The sequence below is a fragment of the Schistocerca cancellata genome, chromosome 4 (genome assembly GCF_023864275.1).
Source record: "Schistocerca cancellata isolate TAMUIC-IGC-003103 chromosome 4, iqSchCanc2.1, whole genome shotgun sequence".
NCBI lineage: Eukaryota > Metazoa > Arthropoda > Insecta > Orthoptera > Acrididae > Schistocerca > Schistocerca cancellata.
This window is the reverse complement of record NC_064629.1, coordinates 554,422,231-554,444,908: the sequence shown is the minus strand read 5'-3', so window position 1 is coordinate 554,444,908 and position 22,678 is coordinate 554,422,231. Positions and strand designations below refer to the sequence as shown.

At 35.9% G+C, this 22,678-nt stretch overlaps 1 protein-coding gene across 1 annotated transcript in view; it reads right to left on the bottom strand.

Annotated features, from left to right (window-relative positions):
* Positions 1-22,678, bottom strand: part of LOC126185204 (hemicentin-1-like) — a 747,875-nt gene that overhangs the window by 349,824 nt on the left and 375,373 nt on the right. The window contains exons 23-26 of the mRNA XM_049928085.1: positions 21,603-21,730; positions 12,152-12,329; positions 8,224-8,318; positions 3,261-3,411 (exon numbers count right to left, since the gene is read on the bottom strand). Coding sequence (XP_049784042.1) covers positions 3,261-3,411; positions 8,224-8,318; positions 12,152-12,329; positions 21,603-21,730 — 552 coding nt within the window. The remainder of the gene's footprint in view (positions 1-3,260; positions 3,412-8,223; positions 8,319-12,151; positions 12,330-21,602; positions 21,731-22,678) is intronic.

Here is a 22,678-nt window from a genome sequence, read left to right as displayed (position 1 = left end):
TCTTTATGCCAAAAAATTATGGAAATCAATTTACACAATGAAGACAATGTCACAAATTCTGAATTATGAGGAAATAACTATGCTCTACTATGCTTTAGTGTATCCTCAGCTCACATATGGAATTGAAGTATGGGCATGTAATATGCATATAATTATGGAATTCATCCTTAAAAAAAAAAAAAAAAAAGGCAGTAAAGATTCTGCGGAAGCTTAGTTATAATAAGTCTTGCAAAGATATGCTCAAAAATAACTAACACTGCCATTAATATACTTTTATAAATATGTTCAATTAATTTTAATATACAAGCAGTACATTAGTCTAAATCAATATGTACACATTCATAACATTCATAACACTAGGAGAACTGTGATTATCAACTAGAAAGTCATAGCACAAAGACTGCAGACAACAGCCTCTATTACAAGGGGTCAAATTTTATAACACTTAAAAATGAATTAAAGTGGAAGATACTTTGAAACAGCCTTGAAGGAGTTTCTTACCAATAAATGCCTTTATAGTATCAAGGGATTACTTTCAAAGGAGTAGAACACATTCATTTGCACCAATACTACTCTATCATTTATAAGTACCAGTAATAAAAAGAGTGTTTTTTTATTGTTTGTAATTGTTGTCAGAAATTTATGACAGGAAGTTTAAAATACTGTATGTCATCAATTCAAAAGGAATGCTGCATATGCCTAGCGAAAAAAAAAAAGAAAGACCTTAACTCTGACTGAACAGGTCATAAAGGCCCACCAGAACTGATCAGCCACCGTGTTATCCTTAGCCCAAGGCATCACTGGATTTGAATATGGAGGGGCATGTGGTCAGCACACTGCTCTCCTGGCCGTATGTCAGTTTACGAGACTGGAACCGCTACTTCTCAATCAAGTAGTTCCTTAGTTTGCACCACAATGGCTGAGTACCATCTGCTTGCCAACAGTGTTCAGCAGACTGTATGGTTACTCATCCTAGTGCTAGTCCAAAGAATAAATAATTGTAATTCATCCATGAAAGAAGTGGCTTACAAATAATTGTTTGAGCAATTACTGAATTATGCTCATCAGTATGGGACCCATACCAGGTTGGATTAAACAAGAGACAGAAAAGATCCAATGAAGACTGACAAATTTTGCCACAGGATCATTTAGTCAGTACAAGAGTGTTATGAGAGTACATCCCAAGATGCTATAGGCAACATATTACGTCCTCATGTATAGTTCTTTGAAAATGCCCACAATGGAAAAAATAAAGCTAATACAGATGTTTACTGACAATCATTCTTCCCACACACCATTTGTATGTAGAACAGAAAGGGAGTAAAAGATAGTGGTACAAGAAGTACCCTCTACTTCATACCCAATGGTGGTTTGTGGAATGTAGATATAGATCCCTGACTATACAACTGCCACACAGAAGTTGCAGACAAAACTTGAAGCTGGATTCAAGTCATATACATACCTCCTGATTGTGATCTGCAGATGTGCTAATTATAACTGAGTTTAAGGTTACTGTGGGATGATTGTATGTTAAAGGAATGTTCCTCTACCAATATGAGACTATTAAAAAGTAATGGGGTAGTGGGAGCTGCAGACAGATAAACAGAGGCATATGATCAGACAGTACATTCCTGTACTATTTGCCATAGTGACACAATTACAGCAATACCAGGGACCCCTTTCACCCTATGTAAACATTCCACACAAGAGCACACCATTAATAGTGCTCTGATGGTAAATGGGGTACAACACCTCTAGTGGTTTTCAATACCCTCATACCCAGTCACTGACTTGTACCAACATAAATTGAGGCATACTTTTCCCATGCTTTGACTGTCCAGAGACAGCTACCTGATCCCTATGCTAATCTGTTTGTCATGAGAAGACTGGTGAGTATAGGTACAAGAGTGGGCTGTAATTTTTATGCCCCATAGCAAGGAGATGATACTGGATGCTATGGCTGCCAACCAGTTATTGTATTCTAATATGTAATAGACAAGAGGCTTATTGCACTGTGGTCCATCTTTCAATTGTAAAAATCTGTGACAGACTAACAAGACCATTCATCTAGATTAATTAATGAAAAACTGCCCCATTTGTTATATGTAACTTTATTTTGTTCACCATAAATTTTGGCCCTTATAGTATTTATATTGTCTAGATGTGATTGTCCATGGAAGTTCTGGATATGGCAGTTATCCTCAAATAAAGTGTTCACAGTACGCTCTTGACATGGTAGCGGGTGAAATGACCAGTGCAAGCATGACCTTGGAAATGGATTGTCCGAAGGCCAGTCACTTATGATGTGGCTGAAATCAAATGCAGTGACATGGCATGATTTACCATTCTGAAATCAATTGTGGTTGCTGACAGCTAGTGCAAATTCTGATGGTATGAGTATCTCACATGTGTGAAAGTATGAATGAACATTACACACTAAATTATTTCATACTTTGTAGTAACACAACCCATGTTCCTCATTCAATTGCTCATGAATTTATTTTAATTTTGTACGGTATGAATGAAAGACTACTTATTTGTCAGAAATTTCTACAAGCTGCTGCTCAACTGTTTTGTGGTAGGCCTCAAATGTTTTTTTTTTTTTTTTTTAGGGGAACAACTTCAAACTTCAATTGTTGACTGGTTTTGGGCACTTATATTTCTATTCTCAGTGCTGCATATCAGATTAATTTTGTATCACAAGACCACTGGTATAAATTCCTGGGAAAAAAAGGAAGAAGAAGAAAAGAAAGAAAGAAAACACTCCATGCTGTGGTAAGTGCTCAACCATGATGTAGTTACAGTCACATCATAGCTAAGTACCTCTCTCTCTCTCTCTCTCTCTCTCTCTGTCTCTGCATTTGTTGCTCCCCTTCCCCCATGAAATTCACAGTGGTTGCTCTTATATAGATCATATTAAGTCAATGGGGCATATCATACACTACTGACACAGAAATAAGTTTCCAAAACTGGTAAGTGAATAAAGCTCAAAGGAAAACTATAGCTGTTCAGTCAACCTTCTTCCCCTAAAAAGTGGCTTATATAGTTGTGGAATCAATCCAAGCAACTGCTATTGGAAATGCATCAAGATAAATGTCACATATTATGCTCAAAAGAAAACATTTTCCTGCATTCAACTTTAATTCATAGTAATAAATGAGAAGCATAACGAAATATCAGTCTGCAAGTATGATGCTACACTGAATAACACATTTAACTGAAAGAGTTTCAAACATAAAGAAATGACTGGAGAGTATTACCTTAGATTTGTGGTGTTGTAAATGAGATCCTCATTTTTTCTCCAAATAACGGTTGGCTCTGGTGATCCTGTTACATGGCAGTTTAGAATTATTACTTGGCCCAGGGATGAATGAATGAGTTCTTCAGAAGGTGGATGGATCTTTGGAGGCACTGAAATCATAAGCACTGAGATAATTAAAATGATATAGAGACACAATGAATGAAAAATATTCTCAGCTAGTGTCTTGTTAACTCTTCTAATTTCCTACTTCAATTTTAAAACTGCAAATATAAAACACAGTTTCAAGATTATTTCCACAAAACAAGCATATACTAATGGAATATCTGAAATGCACAATTTACCTTACTTAATTGGCAAAAGATATAAACTTTACTCTAATCTAGATCTTTCAAATTACCCGTGCACATGATATAGAAAAAACAAAGCAAAACAAGGTTTGAAACTTCTTGGCAGATTATAAGTGTGTGCTGCATCAGGACTCAAACCTGCAACCTTTGCATTTCATGGGAAAATCTTCTGGTGACTGAGCTATCTAGGTATGACTCACAAGCCTCCACCACAGCTTCATATCCTCTAGTATCTCTCTCCTACCTTCAAAACTCAAGTGAAGTGCACCTGCATACCTTGCAACAGCAGAGAGATTATGCTAGAAGTGAAGCTGTGGGAACCAGTTTTGAGATGTGCTTGAGTAGCTCAGTGGGCAGACCATTTGCCTACAAAAGGGAAAAGGTTCCAAATCTGAATCCCAGTCTGACAGACTGTTTTAATCCCCAGAAGTTTCAAATCAGCACACACAGCTGGCTCCCTGCAATTAAATGAGTGCTCTAGACAGTTGTATAAAAACAGTTACGTTCACTATCCGTTTAAATAAAAATCCAGCAGTTCATAACAGTAGAAATTAGTAATAATTAGTTTGCTTAACATCTACAATAGCTCCTTTACAGCCAAGAAAAATGCATAGGATCATCACTTTTGGCAATCAGTAAGTTTCCTCACAGTCAGCAAGATGATGTCATGCTGCCAGCCACAGCAACATGTGTTACACTAATTCATTATTCAGCCCATGTCAAAGCTGCTTTGTGCCTACTGTCTGTCTGTCTGCCTCTCTCTCTCTCTCTCTCTCTCTCTCTCTCTCTCTCTCTCTCTCTCTCTCTCTCTCTCTCTTTCTCACACACACAGTGTCTCCATATGTGTTTATTGTGGTCATTGTTATAAATTGTGTTCTTCATGATCAGACTTCTTAATTTGTTGAAGTACTGAGGTTGTTCTTAGGCAGTGGGGTTCAGATATTTTCTTCTTTCATTAATTAGTTGTATTATTTAGAATCCAGTAAGGTGAAGACAGCATTTTTCAAACTATGAACTTGATTATAAATAGAACTCTTGAAAGCTTCACAACAATTCTTTCAACACCACTGGCACTGCCACCACCACCACCACCAATCCAACCACCAACACTAACACCCCCACCACCAACAACAACAACAACACCAATAACTCATAAAATAACGCAGCACCTCTCACTGTTGTCCTCATACTTATGTCTGATTGAGTCTTTCCTATTGCCACAATTCAACAGCATCTGTGAATATAGGAAAACTACAGTCTATGTAACTTCCTGGTAGATCAAAGTTATAAGCAGTCCATTACTCAAATTCAAAACTTTGCTTTTCATGGGCAATGCTCTCGCCGCGTGAGCTATCCAGCCATGACTCATGATCAGCCCTCACAGTTTATTTCTGTCAGTACCTCTCTCCTACCTTCCAGACTTCTGGAAGATGTGCATACCTTTTGGCACTAGCAGTTCTGGAAGAAAGTTCACACTCCCCTGCAGAGTGCATGATTCATTCTGGATTTTATCCCACATTTGAAACATTGTTTTGTGACAGTTCAAACCTGGAGTGTCTATAAATGCTGTAATCACATTTTTGCATTGTGTGGCTGCAAAATTCTTGACTATTGTAAAATCTTTCTTCCCAGCCTGATCCCTCTTTACCCAGTACTGACAAACTGGCAGATCTGCTGGCCCACTATTACAAATGTCAGGTGCAAGACGTTTCTCACTGGTTTCAGCTCTTCTATCAAATTAATCATATGCATTGCTATTTATAATGTGCTACTGAGTTTCAAGGCATTAGTCAACATTGCCATTTCATTCGACTCTGTGCTGCAAGTAATCAGTCACATCCTAAAGTAGGATGTTCTAAATCACTGGTATGGATTAAAGTCCAAAAATTGCCTGACCTATATATCAAGGAGATACTGATTTATTTATTTATTTCTCCACTTGTACACAATATGAAATGAATGGATGTTATTTGAATGTGTTCACTAATTAAATATACATAAATGCATAAAATTTAAATACACATAAGTACCATACACCTAGTCCAGCTAAACACAAATATCTACAGGCAGTTTTCATTATTTTTTTTATTACATGCCTGCACAGTATATAACTTTATTCCATTGCAACTGTTGTAAACTGTCTCTTGTTCTTACTGCATTGTATTTATTTACCATCTCTATACAGAGCATTTGGAAAATAATTGTGTGTCACTCTCAGTCATGACACTGCACTATCACTAATACCATTATATCACCTATCACTGGGAAATAACTGCAAACAATTTCTTGGCTTATATTAAATTTAAAGCTAACATTTCATAAAATTCATCAATGCTATAGATGCTGTTGATTGTAAGATCCTTTTTTTTACCAATATAGTTGTCAAATCCTCTTGCGCTTTTGAGGCAAAGCCTTGGATAAAAGTTAAGGTTCATATAGTAAACTTTCTATCTTTGTTTCTTGTTTCATACTTATGAAGACTTTGTTTAATAATGCTGAGACTTCAAGTAGATATGCACTCAAAAATCTAAATGGCTGGAAAAGCTAACAATTTTCAATCCTTCAAAAATTTCCCTATGTGATCCTTTTTTGACCAACCCCATTTTTAATGTTTACAGTTGTCTTCTGGAGTTTAAAGGTTAATTGTACCACAAGGATTTTTGAGATGTTCAGAGTCAGTCTGTTTAGTTGGAACTAGGTTTCAAAGGTATCTAGAATATTAATGATGCACTCATAGACTTTTCTTGCTTTGTGATTCTCAATTAAAACAGATGTATCATCAGGGAAAAGAACTGAAGGCACATAAACATCAATGAAAAAGTCATTAACAGAGAACAAAAGAAAATAGGACAGAATACAGAGACATGACAGACACTCTGTGTTGCTATTTTCTGTTCTGAAGAATAATTTGCTGCCTATGAGGACATAATTATATTCTGTCTTCTGTGAGATACATATGAAGCAATACACTGCAGAGCAATGTCCTTATTGTTTATTTTATTTCATGGATTGGTAACAAGTTGTTTACTGAGCTGAATGTCTTGGTGAGATCATATGACCCCTCACTTTACTATTTTTGTCTTGAGAAGCACATATCATGTCAACAATGTCACTTACAGTCCCTATAGTGAATTTTTCTTGGAAGAAGCCAAACTGGTTGTGCAAAATAACCTCATGCTTTGCAATGGCTGTGGAGATGTGTGTAGTTGAATAAATGTGCAACTGTTGAGCAACTGTCCAACCAGATAAACCAAGGGGCTACCATCAGCATCTCCTCAATAACCATTCAGAGAACATATGCATCTCCACAGCAGGCGCCTGCTTCATGCACGCATGCTGACTGCTGTTCACTGGTGATAAAGTCTGGAATTGTCAGACCAATACTGCAACTGGTCATCAACTGAGTGGCAACAGGTGGCCTTTTCACATGAAAGATGACTTTTGGAGTGTACAGTGTGAAATGTCAGAAACCAATCATCCTGCAACAATCGTCGCAAGGTTCCAGGCTGGAGGACAGAGCGTTAGTGTCTGAGAAACGTTTTTGTGGCATTCCCTGGGTGATTCATAATTCTGGAAGGCACAGTGGATCAATAGAAGTATGCATTTATCTTTGGAGACCTTGTCCATCACTACATGTTTTTCCTTGGCACAATGACATCTACCAGCAGGACAATACAACATTTCACAAAACTCACAGAGTATGTGCATCGTTCAAAGAGAACCAGCATTAGTTTACTGTATGCCACAGGCCACCAACCTTCCCACATTAAAACCCAATTAAGAATCTATGGGACCACCTAGATTGGTATGTTCGTGCCAAAGATCCTCAACTGAGAAACCTAGCACAGCCAACCATGGTACTGAAGTCGACTTTGCTTCACATTCCCATTGATACCTGCCAGAGTCTCAATGGCTGTCTTCTTGCAGTGGTCCATGCTCCAAAAGATGATTATTGAGACTTTTGACAGGTTCTCACTCTAATATGCCTGGAAGCAGTATATTGTCGAAATGGTGCAGGCAGTGGATGATCTATTCTTTAATGCACAGATTTAATTACCTTTCATGGTATATATAATATAATATTTTCTATGCTACTGCAAAACATTTCTAAACTTTTGAAGGCAACTGAAATTTGTACCAAACCAACACAGATTTCTTTTTTTTACTGGTAATCTGCTACACTGAAATCAAATTTCACAACATTTATGAAAAAGTAATTGAACCACTGAAATATTTTTGCTGGATCTGGTGTTGTTATTTTCAGGCTTAATATTAGAAATGTTATGGTTACAGACAGAAACATCCAATTCAGATTTAACCCTGCTGCGTACTACCTTTGATTTATTTTTATACTGAGTCACTATTTTACATTTTTTTTGATACATTTATAACATCATTAAACATGATTTTGTAATGCCCTACACATTTGATAAAAGTAATATATCTATTTTACTTACAATCTGTGTGTAGCCACCTTTGCCTATTACTAGAGAAGGCCTCTGTTAATACACCTGAGTAAGATTTCTGTGCTAATTGGTAAGAGAAACTATGCTTTCTACCATCTACATTTCTACATTTCTCTCAGCATACTCTAAAATGAAATATGTAACTTACCAAATACTGATAACTTAATTTCTTTAGAACTCAGTCCAGCTATATTTCTAGCGACACATTTGTATGAACCAGAATCAAAATTGTTAGCAAGGAACCTGGAAAAGATAACGAACATAGAGTAGTCACCAAAAAAAGCTTTCAGAAATTTCTGAGTAGCTGATGGAATCTCTAAATGAAATTACAATCAAATAAATATAGATAAAACTTGCTTTACTTACTGGCCCTTTGAACCTAGGAATGCACAGTGTACAAAAGAAATTGAATTGTTCCTTAATTACTACACATGTTTGTTGAAACTTTTTTTAGCACGCACAAGTAATATTACAGATTATTTGATTAGTTATTAACTATACACTTTACAAACACAATCTTAATTGATGCTACAGTTTTGTTTTCTAAATACTCTTAGTGCACTGTTACTCTTGACCCAATAATCCTTCAAGGCTGATTTGAAATTATTTCCATCCATTATTATTTTTGTGGATTGGGTGATGCATTATAAAGTTTGAAGCTAGGATGGAGTTTGCCTTTCTGCAATAATGCTGTATTTCTTTGTTGTAGATGTACAGCATTTACTTGTCTTGTGTGGTAACTGTGTACAGATTCATTATAGGTGATGAATGGTTTGTTACTGTTTAATTTTTCTTTCATAATAATTGTATTTTATAATAAATAAAAAGATGGAAGAGGTAGTATTTTATTTGTCCTAAATAGCTGCCTGCATGATGGTCATTGGTTCACCCACTCCATTAGTCTAATAATCTTTTTCTGTAGTCTAAATGACCTCATTCTTGCCTCAAGTTTCCAATTTTTTAGCACCAGACAGCTGCAGATAAACAAAGTTATGAACTTGCAAAGACACCAACTTTGAAAACCCCAGGTTTCTTCACTTACAAAGACATCATAAAGAGTGGTGTAGTCTTAAAATTGCAAAAATACACTTATTTAAAAAAGATAAAAAAGAGTAGAGGTATGATAAAAAAATGTCATACAAATAAATAATAATAACAATAATAATGATTATAAAACACAAAAAATTCCACACAACACCTTCACTTTATGTTTTTCTTCCTTTTTTTTCCTTTCAAGAAATACTTACCCCCAAGCTATGCATAGCACAATATTTTTATTTATTTATTTATATTTATTTATATCTCTGCCCAAACTCTTTGGCTTTACAAATGTCTGCTTGTGTCTGCAGATGGATATGTGTGTGTGTGCGAGTGTATACCTGTCCTTTTTTCCCCCTAAGGTACGTCTTTCTGCTCCCGGGATTGGAATGACTCCTTACCCTCTCCCTTAAAACCCACATCCTTTCGTCTTTCCCTCACTTTCCCTCTTTCCTGACGAAGCAACCGTTGGTTGCGAAAGCTTGAATTTTGTGTGTATGTTTGTGTTTGTTTGTGTGTCTATCGACCTGCAAGCGCTTTTGTTTGGTAAGTCTCATCATCTTTGTTTTTAGATATATTTATTTATTTATTTATTTATTCATCCGTGGAACAATAAATATTGTATGGATGTCATGAGTTTACGACACATGAGCACACATTTACATTTACAATGAAACATGTTTCTCATATTCTGTGTAGTTTTTATAACTAGTCATACACACATTTATAATTACATAAAACTTTGGTGATAATGTCATATGTTGCTAATAATCTACATCTATGTTAAATATTCTTTTACAGTATAACAACTTTTACTTACTAAAAAGGTTTTATGCTTTTGTCTGAAAGTGAGGGGCTCATTTATTTCTTTAATTTCTTGTGCTAATTTGTTATACAGTTTTATCCCATTATAAAATATACTTTTTTGCATATTTGCCTTGTTCTTTCTATCTAGATGGAGGTGGTGACAAGCTCTTGTTTCATGGTCATGTATTAGGCTGTTTGTGTTGTACATGTTGAGATTTTTCTTAATGAACATTATGTTCTGAAAGATATACTCACAAGAAACAGTTAGAATTCCTAGCTTTCTAAATAATTCTAGACAGTGGGCCCTGTTGTTGCTGTTTGTTATTATCCTTATGGCTCTTTTTTGTACTTTGAACACAGTTTGTATGTTACTGGCACTTGTTCCCCAAAACATGATCCCATAGCTGAGAACTGAGTGTAGATATCCGTAATATGTTATTTTAAGACAGGTATTATTGCATACCGGTGCAAGGATTCTAAGAGCATAGCATGCTGTGGATAATTTCTTTGCCAAAACGTTGACATGGATTTTCCATTTCAGTTGGCTGTCTACATTCATCCCTAAGAATTTGGTACTTGTTACACATTCTAATTCATTATTATTAACTTTTTTTCTAGTGGCATTGTGTTTTTTGTTCAATTGGAAGTTAATATAGTTAGTTTTCTTTACATTTAGGGTCACTTTATTTTTTAATGACCAGTTGTGGACATCATTGAGAGCCTCGTTTGCTCTTTCTGACAGTTGTGTTGGATTTTCACCTGTTATTACTACGTTGCTGTCATCAGCAAAAAGTATTTTTTCTCCATGTCTGATACTTTGTGGGAAGTCGTTAATGTATATAAGAAACAATATTGGGCCTAATACACTTCCCTGTGAGACGCCTATATTCACATTTTCTGGGTCAGACAGGTGTTTTATAAGGGAAGTGTTTGAAACTTGTGATACCTCAACTCGTTGAACTCTGTTCTCCAAGTATGATTTGAACCACTTCTTTGTCACACCTCTTATTCCTATTTTCTCTAATTTATGAAGTAAGATTTTGTGGTCAACTGTATCAAAGGCCTTGGACAAGTCTAAAAAGATACCACTTACATTTTCACCTTTGTCCAGTGCTTCTAAAATTACTTTAGTGAACTGTGCTATAGCAGATTGTGTGCCTTTTCCGGGCCTAAAACCAAATTGGTCATTGGAAAGAAGATTATATTTATTCAGGTAATTTAGCAGTCTCTTTTTGACTAGTATTTCTATTATTTTAGAAATGATAGACAGTATAGAGATCGGCCTGTAGTTCTCTACATTTTCCACATCTCCGTTTTTAAGGATAGGTATAACGTTTGCTTGTTTTAGGTACTCCGGAAAGTATCCAGATTCGAAAGATTAATTAATTATGTCTGTTAATGGGCCCTTTATGGAGTCTATCCAATCTTTAACTACGCAGACTGGGATTTCATCAAGACCTACTGAAGTTTTATTTTTTAGTTGGTGTACTACTAGTGCCACTTCCCTTTCTGTAGTTGGCAAGAGCACCAATGAGTTTCTTGGCTGGTTCTGAGTAGGTAAATCATACGTATCTGGAAATTCCTGCTGTAATTTTTTTGCAATACTACTGAAATATGAGTTTACAAAATCAGCTAATTTTTTAGGGTTACCTACTGGTACATCTTTGTTTTTAATATGTGAATTGAGGTCCTTTTTAGCAGCTCTTTCTGAGCTCAACATCTCACTCATTGTGGATGGATGATGGATGCTGACTCAGTTTTTCAGGATAGCAAATGGGAAGTCGTGGTACAGAAAATGGCCCAGAGATCACCAGTGTGTGTGTGTGTGTGTGTGTGTGTGTGTGTGTGTTGAAGTGTTATGAAACAATGTGTGTATAGTGTGTGCAGTGACTGATAGTGAGATATGAGTGAACAGTGCGGCATTACATTATTTAATAATGTTATTTGTAAAAAAAAGTATTGTATACCAGGAGTAAATCTAATGATTGTCTCTAACTAGAAGTCTGTAAATGTATGTGTATACAAATTTCCTTATTTTAAATTGATCTGAACTTATAAATACTTTGACATGTCCTATATCCTTGTAAAAAGAGATCTACAGATGAATAAAGCTACTACTACCACTACTACTGCTACTACTACTAAAATACTGGATTTGGCATCAAGAGGGCTGTAATGTGTTAACAAAGAAATGGAAGTCCACACATATATTTGTTTACCTGAAAGCTTACCTCACTGTTGAGTTATTATCAAGGAAAATTATATCTTTCTTGTAGAGGGTAATTGGTTGTTCATTCTTAAGCCATGTAATTACTGGGCTTGGTATACCCTCTGCCTTGCAATTTAATGTTACTATTTGACCATCAACTGCACTAATTTTTGTTGGCGTATTGCTGATCACAGGTGCAACTGTAAATTAAATTGAGTAAAACTGTTTTGGAATTAATTCTGAGATTAACTAAACATTAAATCATTAAATCAAAAAGCACTTTAACCAGTGGATATATGAAGTCAGTAAGCTGCAGATTTATGAGTTGATCAGTATATAGAACTTCTCAGATCTGAATAAACTGCTATAATGACACATATTGATGTTAAAATTTCACTATGCAAAACCACTCTGTAAGAGCAGGTGTGCTTTGGCTACTTATCTTGTCGTTCATTTCATTTTCCCCTAAAATGAAATGTCTGATTGAGATCACACACAAAATATTATAAGACAACAGATATCATATTTTGAAGAGAAAATGATTCCGGAATGAATTACAAGCAAATAAGAAAAACTTCTGTGGTGCCACTACACTCAGCTGGCGGCTACATGGGTAGCGGAGGCTGTGTGGCATGGACTGGGCGGTTTTTTAGGTTAGAAGGCCTCGGGAAAGTACGTGGTGGGCTGCAATCTCAAAGGGTGCATGGCAAATACAGGACATGCTTGGATCAGGAACAGTCGGAATTGTAGTTGTAAATTGTTGTAGTTGTGCTGGGAAAGTCCGTGAGCTACAAGCGCTAATAGAAAGCACAGAAGCTGAAATCATTATAGGTACAGAAAGCTGGCTAAAGCCTGAAATAAGTTCTGCAGAAATTTTTACAAAGTCTCAGATGGTGTTCAGGAAAGATAGATTAGGCAGAATTGGTGGTGGAGTGTTTGTGTCTGTCAGTAGTGCTTTATCTTGTAGTGAAGTCGAAGTAGATACTCCGCACGAATTCGTATGGGTGGAGGTTATACTTAACAGCCGAACTAAGTTAATAATTGGCTCCTTCTACCGACCCCCAGACTCCGATGATATAGTTGCTGAACAGTTCAGAGAAAATTTGAGTCTCGTAACAAATAAATGCCCCACTCATACGGTTATAGTTGGTGGGGACTTCAAACTTCCCTCAATATGTTGGCAAAAATACTTATTCAAAACTGGTGGTAGGCAGAAAACATCTTCCAAGGTTGTCCTAAATGCTTTCTCTGAAAATTATTTTGAGCAGTTAGTCCACAAACCCACGAGTTTTTGTAAATGGCTGTGAAAACACACTTGACCTCTTAGCCACAAACAATTCAGAGCTAATAGAGAGCATCATGACTGATACAGGGATTAGTGGTCACAAGGTCATTGTAGCTAGGCTCAATGCCATTCCTTCCAAATCCACCAGAAACAAATGCAAAATAATTTTATTTAAAAAAGCAGATAAAGTGTCACTAGAAGCCTTCCTAACAGACAATCTCCATCCTTTCCGAACTGACTATGCAAATATAGACGAGATGTGGCTGAAATTCAAAGATATAGTAGCAACAGCAATTGAGAGATTCATACCTCATAAATTGGTAAGAGATGGAACTGATCCCCCATGGTACACAAAACAGGTCTGAACGCTGTTGCAGAGGCAACGGAAAAAGCATGCAAAGTTCAGAAGAACATGAAATCCCGAAGACTGGCTAAAATTTACAGATGCGCGAAATTTGGCACAAACTTCAATGCGAGATGCCTTTAATAGGTTCCACAACAAAATATTATCTCAAAATTTGGTAGAAAATCCTAAGAAATTCTGGTCGTATGTAAAGTACACAAGTGGCAAGATGCAGTCAATACCTTCGCTGCGCAGTGCCGATGGTACTGTTACCGACGACTGTGCCGCTAAAGCGGAGTTATTGAACACAGTTTTCTGAAATTCCTTCACCAGGACAAATGAATGGAATATTCCAGAATTTGAAACACGAACAGCTGCTAGCATGAGTTTCTTAGAAGTAGATACCTTAGGGGTTGCGAAGCAACTCAAATTGCTTGATACAGGCAAGTCTTCAGGTCCAGATTGTATACCGATTAGGTTCCTTTCAGATTATGCTGATACAATAGCTCCCTACTTAGTAATCATATACAACCGCTCGCTCACCAATAGGTCTGTACCTACAGATTGGAAAATTGCGCAGGTCGCACCAGTGTTTAAGAAGGATAGTAGGAGTATTCCATCCAACTACAGACCTATATCATTGATGTCGGTTTGCAGTAGGGTTTTGGAGTATATGCTGTATTCAAACATTATGAATCACCTTGAAGGGAACGATCTATTGATACGTAATCAGCATGATTTCAGAAAACATCGTTCTTGTGCAACGCAGCTAGCTCTTTATTCGCACAAAGTATTGACCGCTATCGACAGGGGATCTCAGGTTGATTCCATATTTCTGGATTTCCGGAAAGCTTTTGACACCGTTCCTCACAAGCAACTTCTAATCAAGCTGCGGGCCTATGGGGTATCATCTCAGTTGTGCAACTGGATTCGTGATTTCCTGTCAGGAAGGTTGCAGTTCATAGTAATAGACGGCAAATCATCGAGTAATACTGAAGTGATATCAGGTGTTCCCCAGGGAAGTGTCCTGGGACCTCTGCTGTTCCTGATTTGGGTGACAATCTGAGCAGTTCTCTTAGGTTGTTCGCAGACGATGCTGTAATTTACCGTCTAGTAAGGTCATCCGAAGACCAGTATCAGTTGCAAAGCGATTTAGAAAATATTGCTGCATGGTGTGGCAGGTGGCAGTTGACGCTAAATAACAAAAACTGTGAGGTGATCCACATGAGTTCCAAAATAAATCTGTTGGAATTCGATTACTCGATAAATAGTACAATTCTCAAGGCTGTCAATTCAACTAAGTACCTGGGTGTTAAAATTACGAACAGCTTCAGTTGGAAAGACCACATAGATAATATTGTGGGGAAGGCAAGCCAAAGGTTGCGTTTCATTGGCAGGACACTTAGAAGATGCAACAAGTCCACTAAAGAGACAGCTTACACTACACTCGTTCGCCCTCTGTTAGAACATTACTGTGCTGTGTGGGATCCTTACCAGGTGGGATTGATGGAGGACATCGAAAGGGTGCAAAAAAAGGGCAGCTTGTTTTGTATTATCACGTAATAGGGGAGAGAGTGTGGCAGATATGATACGCGAGTTGGGATGGAAGTCATGAAAGCAAAGACGTTTTTCGTCACGGCGAGATCTATTTACAAAATTTCAGTCACCAACTTTCTCTTCCAAATGCGAAAATATTTTGTTGAGCCCAACCTACATAGGTAGGGATGATCATCAAAATAAAATAAGAGAAATCAGAGCTCAAACAGAAAGGTTTAGGTGTTCGTTTTTCCCGCGTGCTGTTCGGGAGTGGAATGGTAGGGAGATGGTATGATTGTGGTTCGATGAATCCTCTGCCAAGCACTTAAATGTGAATTGCAGAGTAGTCATGTAGATGTAGATGTAGATGTAGATGTAGATGCCACATATATGGTACCTTTCATGAACAGAGTTGAATTTTTCTGGCATGTAGAGGAATGAACTTATCTAAAGTAGATCAGTCAAGGACTAAGCAGGAAGGCCTCAAACACTTAGAAAGTTTTAAAACTGACATTTGAACTTTTGCTACAGTCTCAGTGCTGATTTTCCTATAGGTGACTTCTGTTCTGCTTTGAACACTCACAAATATGGTACTGTATGACTGTCTCACTTAGCTTTTTGTTTCCTCAGAGAATGTCCTCTATTTTTTAGGAGGAAAGTGGATGGAGATAAATTATTAAAATGTGATGTAATTGCTTCCAATGTTTATATCTTGGGCCTACTGACCAGAAAAAAGGTAAAATCTAAAATAACAAAGATTGACAATAACTGCAGCATGTTTAAGTGTACCAAGACAGATGCTGAAAATATTATGCATGAAATGAAATAGTGTGGCAAAAATAGGTTAACACATTTAGAGATGAGTAATGTACATAACCAGCAGTATCAAATAATGTATGAAGAAGAAATCTTGATGAGATCAGTAGTGTCATACCACACCTCTGGTAGATTATAAAAATTACTTCATACAGTCAATCAGAGTCAATTTCATTAAATTAGAGAAGTGTAAAATATTACAGTATTTACAAGGGCAAGATTAGATTAGATGTACTTATTGTTCCAAAGATCCAGAGTGAGGAGGTCCTCAAGGTTGTAGAACATTTCATAGAAGAAAGGATACATAAAATATACTTACAAAGAAAAAAGCCTTTGCTGCTGTATCTTCCCCAGATCCCTAATGAAATGGTCCTCATGGATGTGAAATAAGTAGAAAAATCTTAAACACATTTTCCATTTAAAATGTAAATAAGAAACTTGGTGCAAAACATTTAAATTTACTATCCACTGAGGTGTGTATGATAATTGTAGGCTATTGTAGACATGAATCATCAAAGGGGAAACCAGCTGCAAAACTTATTTAGCTTGATCAAATTACTGCACTTAAGATGGACAGCAGTAGATTACTTGGCATTATAAATAATATATACACATCAGCCAATTTTATTTAGAAATTCATCAGTGAAACAGAAGGAGATGGCTACCAATTAATCCTTTAAGCAAACTTGCACTGCTCTTTATAAATAGTTAAACTCTTTATGGCTGCAATTTATTGAAAACATGTGTTCCTGAATAATAGAAACCTTCTGGACCAAATAGTCTCTTTAAATCTTTGTGAAGATTATTCTTATTTCTTGTATTGATTCCAGGAACTGAGACACTGACTTGAAAAAGAGATATATTACAGCTACACAACATACTTTTTCATGTTTACACAAATTTCACTGTTCCCGAAGTACTTTTTTTTGTTTTTTACTTATTTCAGATCTGTCACTAGTTTTTTTCCTATCATGTACAGTTTTTCACAAACCAAGTAAACTCATTTTTCATTTAAACCTAAGTTCCCAACTGAGAAATTTTATTACAAGTAAAGAAAATTTTATTTTAGTAAGATGGAGTAGTTGGCTGTACTCACTGTTATGTGGGAAACTAGTTCATTGTTGACATGCTATAGTGTCCTGAGGTTATATCTGCACTGTTAAATGTAGTTTTGCAGTTTCTTAGAAATGAGTTCCCACAATTGTTTGAATAACCAAAACATATTCTGTTACATTTGTGGAAGCTACATAATTTCTAAGGACATTAATAGTTTTGTGTAAAATGTCTGCTATGCATACTTTGGTGCACGCATGTTGAGGGACTGAGACTATGGAAAAATGGGAAGAGAAAATCAATGACTTCTATAACTCTCATGGTTTAGAGCGAGTCGCAAAATCATGAACATGATTGTTATTTATGAAAGTCATGACACAAGAAGTAAGAAGGATATAAAATGTCTTAACATTAATTATGGTGAATCTCTCCATATTCCAATTCTGTCTACCATTCTTGATGATTTGCTACAGGAGAGCAACTCAGAAAATGAATGCAACAATGATGATGTTAACAAGCCAGAAGAAGATTCTGCACCAGAACTATTTAGACAAAATGAACTAAATGATTTAACTCATGAATTGAATCTGAAAAAAGATGCCAACAAATAGCTTGAGTCACAACTGAAAGCAAAAATTCTTCTCCTACTTGAAGTGTCATTCTCTTGGTACAGAAAAAGAGAAAATGAATTAGCACAATTCTTTAAAGAAGGCCATATAATTTTTTGTTGTGATATCAAGGGTTTATTGATTTGTCTTAACATTACTTCTGATCCAAGTCAGTGTAGGTTGTTTATTGATTCACCAAAACATAGTCTACAAGGTGTACTTTTACATAATGGAAATTTGTTTGTGTCAATTCAGTACACCATAAAGGGACCCATGAAAATCTCGAAGCTATGTTGAAATACATGAACTATGAAAAGCATTCTTGGACAACATGTGGAGATTTGAAAGTAGCTGCCATGTTATTTGGCTAAAAATCTGACTGCACAAAAACGTTGTATTTTATTTGTGAGTGGGACAGCCAAGCCAAAGACAAGCATTGGCCCAAAAGAAAAACACTCAAATCCAGTTGTTTATCTGTTACAGCTCTTTATGCTTTTGTAATAAATTTTGAAGACAGAACGCATGCACAGATCTGATTATCTTTCATAGGCCACATCAACTTATAGATGTTTATCAATGACTAAAATACATTATTGATATTAAACTTCTTCCAAGGTTATGTTCTGCACATTGTGGCAGTGTCAAAAACAAGAAAATACACACATTTACTACTCTGTTTGACATCCACCAGCCATTTATTGCTTACAGATGAAATAGCTCGCAATGTCTGAAGAAAATCAAGTTTGCAAATTGACATTTCATAAGATTACACTAATTTTAACTGTTTTTTATGTCAATACATTATTAATAAATACCACACTTTTCGTACTTTGATTACTGATCACTTCATTTTCTGTAGGTGCTTCACAGACCATAGCTTCATAGACAGCCCGAGACTACTTACACTTCAAAAGAGAATCATAAGAAACGTGTTTAGTCCAAAAAAGAACATCATGTCGCTCATTATTTAAAAAATTAAAAATACTAACCATTCCCTCTCTGAACATCTACGAAATTATTCTTTTCATATACAAAAATCAAAACTCACTTGACAATTTTCATTTCAACCACAATTACAGTACTCATCACAGACACAGTTTCAAACTTCCCTCCCATAATTTAAAACTTTACACTCAGAAACCATTGTATATGGGATTAAAAATTTACAGTAAATTAAATAACACAAATCTGTTAAATGTGGAGTCTGACCCACTAAAAAGATTTTTATTTCATACACTAGTGGAAAAATGTTATTATTCAATTGAAGAATTCATGCAGCACAGTTTGGCAATTTGAAAATAAAAAAAACAAAAAAGATTATGTATTGTTTAATAAATTGTTAATATATTGTATAAATTGTATTGCAAACTCCAAAATGACCATCAGTGTTATATAAGTTCTTGTTAAATTATTCGTGTCGAAAAATTCAGAAATGCCTGCTTAAATATGTTACTTATTATAACCTTACTTTTTGAAAAATAATTTGACGTGTCTCCAGTTCTAAAATCTTTGATTTGTTACTGTATGTTATGAGACAAATAAAATTAATTTTACATTCCAAATAAATACAGTGTCATCAATTTCAGGCTCCTCATCTGCTGCACTAACTGTTTATTGTGGAGGACACATGCTGCAGCTGTAACTGTGTGATTTAGTTTTATTCTGAATCCTAAATTAAGCAATTGGCATTTTGCACAATAACATAGAATACCAAAGGACAAAGAAGTGGTAAGTATAAAAAAATCCTGAGAGCTGACATGTGATCAAACATGACTGTACTCATGGATACAGCCAATGAAACAATCTTCCTTTGTTCACTGGATGATATATATCAGTTACCTAATTGACCGATGCCTACATATTCTTTCTAATAACTCTGTTCATCAATGTGTGTGCAGCGGTGATAGCAGCTTAAGCACATGTTCAGTAGTGGTAGTACAAAATTCAATACAAATTATTTAGATATTGTTACTCAAGAGTACACAGCATTTGTGTAAGTGCTGTCCAGTTATTACTGGCTGCTTTTGAGTTCTACGTACTTAACAGTTCACTGAAAATATTTCGAATTTCCCTTAATTAATTTGCCACTAATAGTCCATAAATTGCCTTCAAACTTATCACACTAATTGTGAGTCTTCTCCAAGAATTATTTTGAGATCAATTATTATCTGCACTCATTACTTACAAAGTTTATAATCTCCTTAACCTAACCTTACAGGTCAACAAAAATATTTTGAGTGTCAGTTGTGTAGGAGCAGCATATACAAATATTTACTTGCCATTTTAGTAATAATAATAACAATAATAATTCTATTGTCTTTAAGCCATTACAGCAATAGACAAAGTCATACACATAATACGATACAGTACATGCTATAAAAGAACAGAATTGTTATTAATGTTACAGTTTAAATATCACAGGTCATTAAATCCTTTATATTGTAGAATGGGTTTACAACTAACCAGTCATAAAGTGTTTTATTTGTATTGTTGCTCTGGTAAACTTTGTATAGGTTGTGGAAGTTTGTTAAATAATTTGTGGCCCATAAGTTCATAACTGTTAACTGATTTTGACAGTCTGTGGTAGGGTGTATAGATACAGTTGTTTGTTCTAGTGCTGTAACAATGTATATTTGCTCTGCGTTTTACTTTAGGTAAGTTCTTTTTTGTGTAGATTAAAACATAATAAATATATAGGTTTATTACTGTCATGATTTTTTGTTGAGTAAACAAAGGTTTACAATGAGCCTTGTATGGTGAGCCTGTGATTATGCTAATAGCTTTCTTTTGCAGCAATAGTATATCATACACACAAGTGGGGTTTCCCCATGAAATAATACTGTAGGATATGATGCTTTGGAAAAATAAGTAGTAAGATACTCTAACATAAGTTTTAGGTACACAGTGCATTAATCGCCTTAACAAATATATTACCCTAGACAATTTACCACTAATATACTTAATATGTGGATTCCAAGAAAGTTTATCATCCAAATATACCACCAAAAATTTAACACAACTAGGATCATCTGATGGAAACTTGTCATTTAAACTAAATACCATCTGAAACTTTCTGGCAGATTAAAACTGTGTGCCCGACCGAGACTCGAACTCGGAACCTTTGCCTTTCGCGTGCAAGTGCTCTACCTAACTAAGCTACCGAAGCACGACTCACGCCCGGTCCTCACAGCTTTACTTCTGGCAGTATCTCGTCTCCTACCTTCCAAACTTTACAGAAGCTCTTCTGTGAACCTTGCAGAACTAGCACTCCTGAAAGAAAGGATACTGTGGAGACATGGCTTAGCCACAGCCTGGGGGATGTTTCCAGAATGAGATTTTCACTCTGCAGTGGAGTGTGCGCTGGTATGAAACTTCCTGGCAGATAAATACCATCTGCTGGGCTTTGCTTTCATTAAGCAAGAACCCATTTGCTTTAAACCAGAGTGAAGCTTGCTCAATTGTCTCTGTAACACATGTTTTAAGGCTATTAAGATCATCACTGCCATTCAGAAACGTTGTATCATCAGCATAGAGTACTGTTCTGGATTTAATAAATGATGGCAGGTCATTTATCATTATTAGGAAAAGGAAAGGGCCCAGTGCAGATCCCTGCGGAACACCTACCTTAACTTGTTCTATACTGGACATTTCTTTCCCAACACAGACGGCTTGCTTACGGTTTTGTAAATATGATCTTAATAGCTTAAGGCTGTTATCTTTAACACCATAAAAGCTTTAAATGATATTGGTCTGAGTCTTAGACTGTTTCAGATTTATGAAATTCACATTAACAAATAAATCACCAACATTACATATTACATCAAGAACCTACCTTGTACAAATACATCCATCTGTTTTTCTGCTGAGCCTGCAGAATTGACAGCTGTGCAGACATATGTTCCAGAACTCTCAGGAGTGGCTCTTTTAATAATGATGGCATTATCTTCTGATCTAATAAATCTGAAAGAAAGAAAAAAAAGTTTCTTCATAACACTAATTTTCATTACAAAAATAAGAGGGAAAAAGTATTCTATATCAAGAGTATTACTGACAGTAGTCTGCAGATTTGTGTAGATTAAATTTAATTAATAACTGACATTCCTGATAGACACAATAGCTATTCACTCCAGTTATGATATCTAATCATCATCCACAGTACTGTATCCTCTTTAATTTACTTAGTTGTTTATTATACTTACTTGACATATTCAACTGATTTTTAGAATATTACATATATAATAAACAGCTGATCATCATTAGCAAATGTATCAATCTGTTAGACAAGAAAGAATACATACTGCCCAACAAAAAAGTGAAGTGCTGAGAAGGAGAGAGGGAAACGAAATGAAGCTTCAAGGGTTGAGAAGGTATGCGATGTCAATTCAGTTATTACAAAATCTAGTCACATTTATAAAGAACTTGGCAGTATGAACCGACTTCCACTTCGGCCTATGTGCATGCACCACTTCAGTTAGGGAGGGTATCATAAAGCCATTTTACCCAATCTTAGGGCAAGCTGTCCCACAAATATTGTAACTTTTCCTTGATATCTTGGATATTGGCACTGGGACAGATTTGACATCTGACATAGTTCCAGATATGTTATATTTGGGACAGATCTGAGGATCTTGATGACCATGGGAGTACCTCAACATTGCACTGACAGTGCACAGAGACATTCAGCATGTGTGGATGAGCACTGTCCTGTTGGAAAATGGGACCATATAATGTCACATGAGAAGCAACACATGAGGATGCAGTATGTCCATGAGATACAGATGTGTCTTCAGAGATCCCTCTGTAACTACTAGTCATGAACCTGAAGTCACATTGAAGGGCTATCGACACCATGAAGCCATGAGTAGCACTGATCTGCCTCTTCAAAACAGGAAGAATGGGACCTGTCCT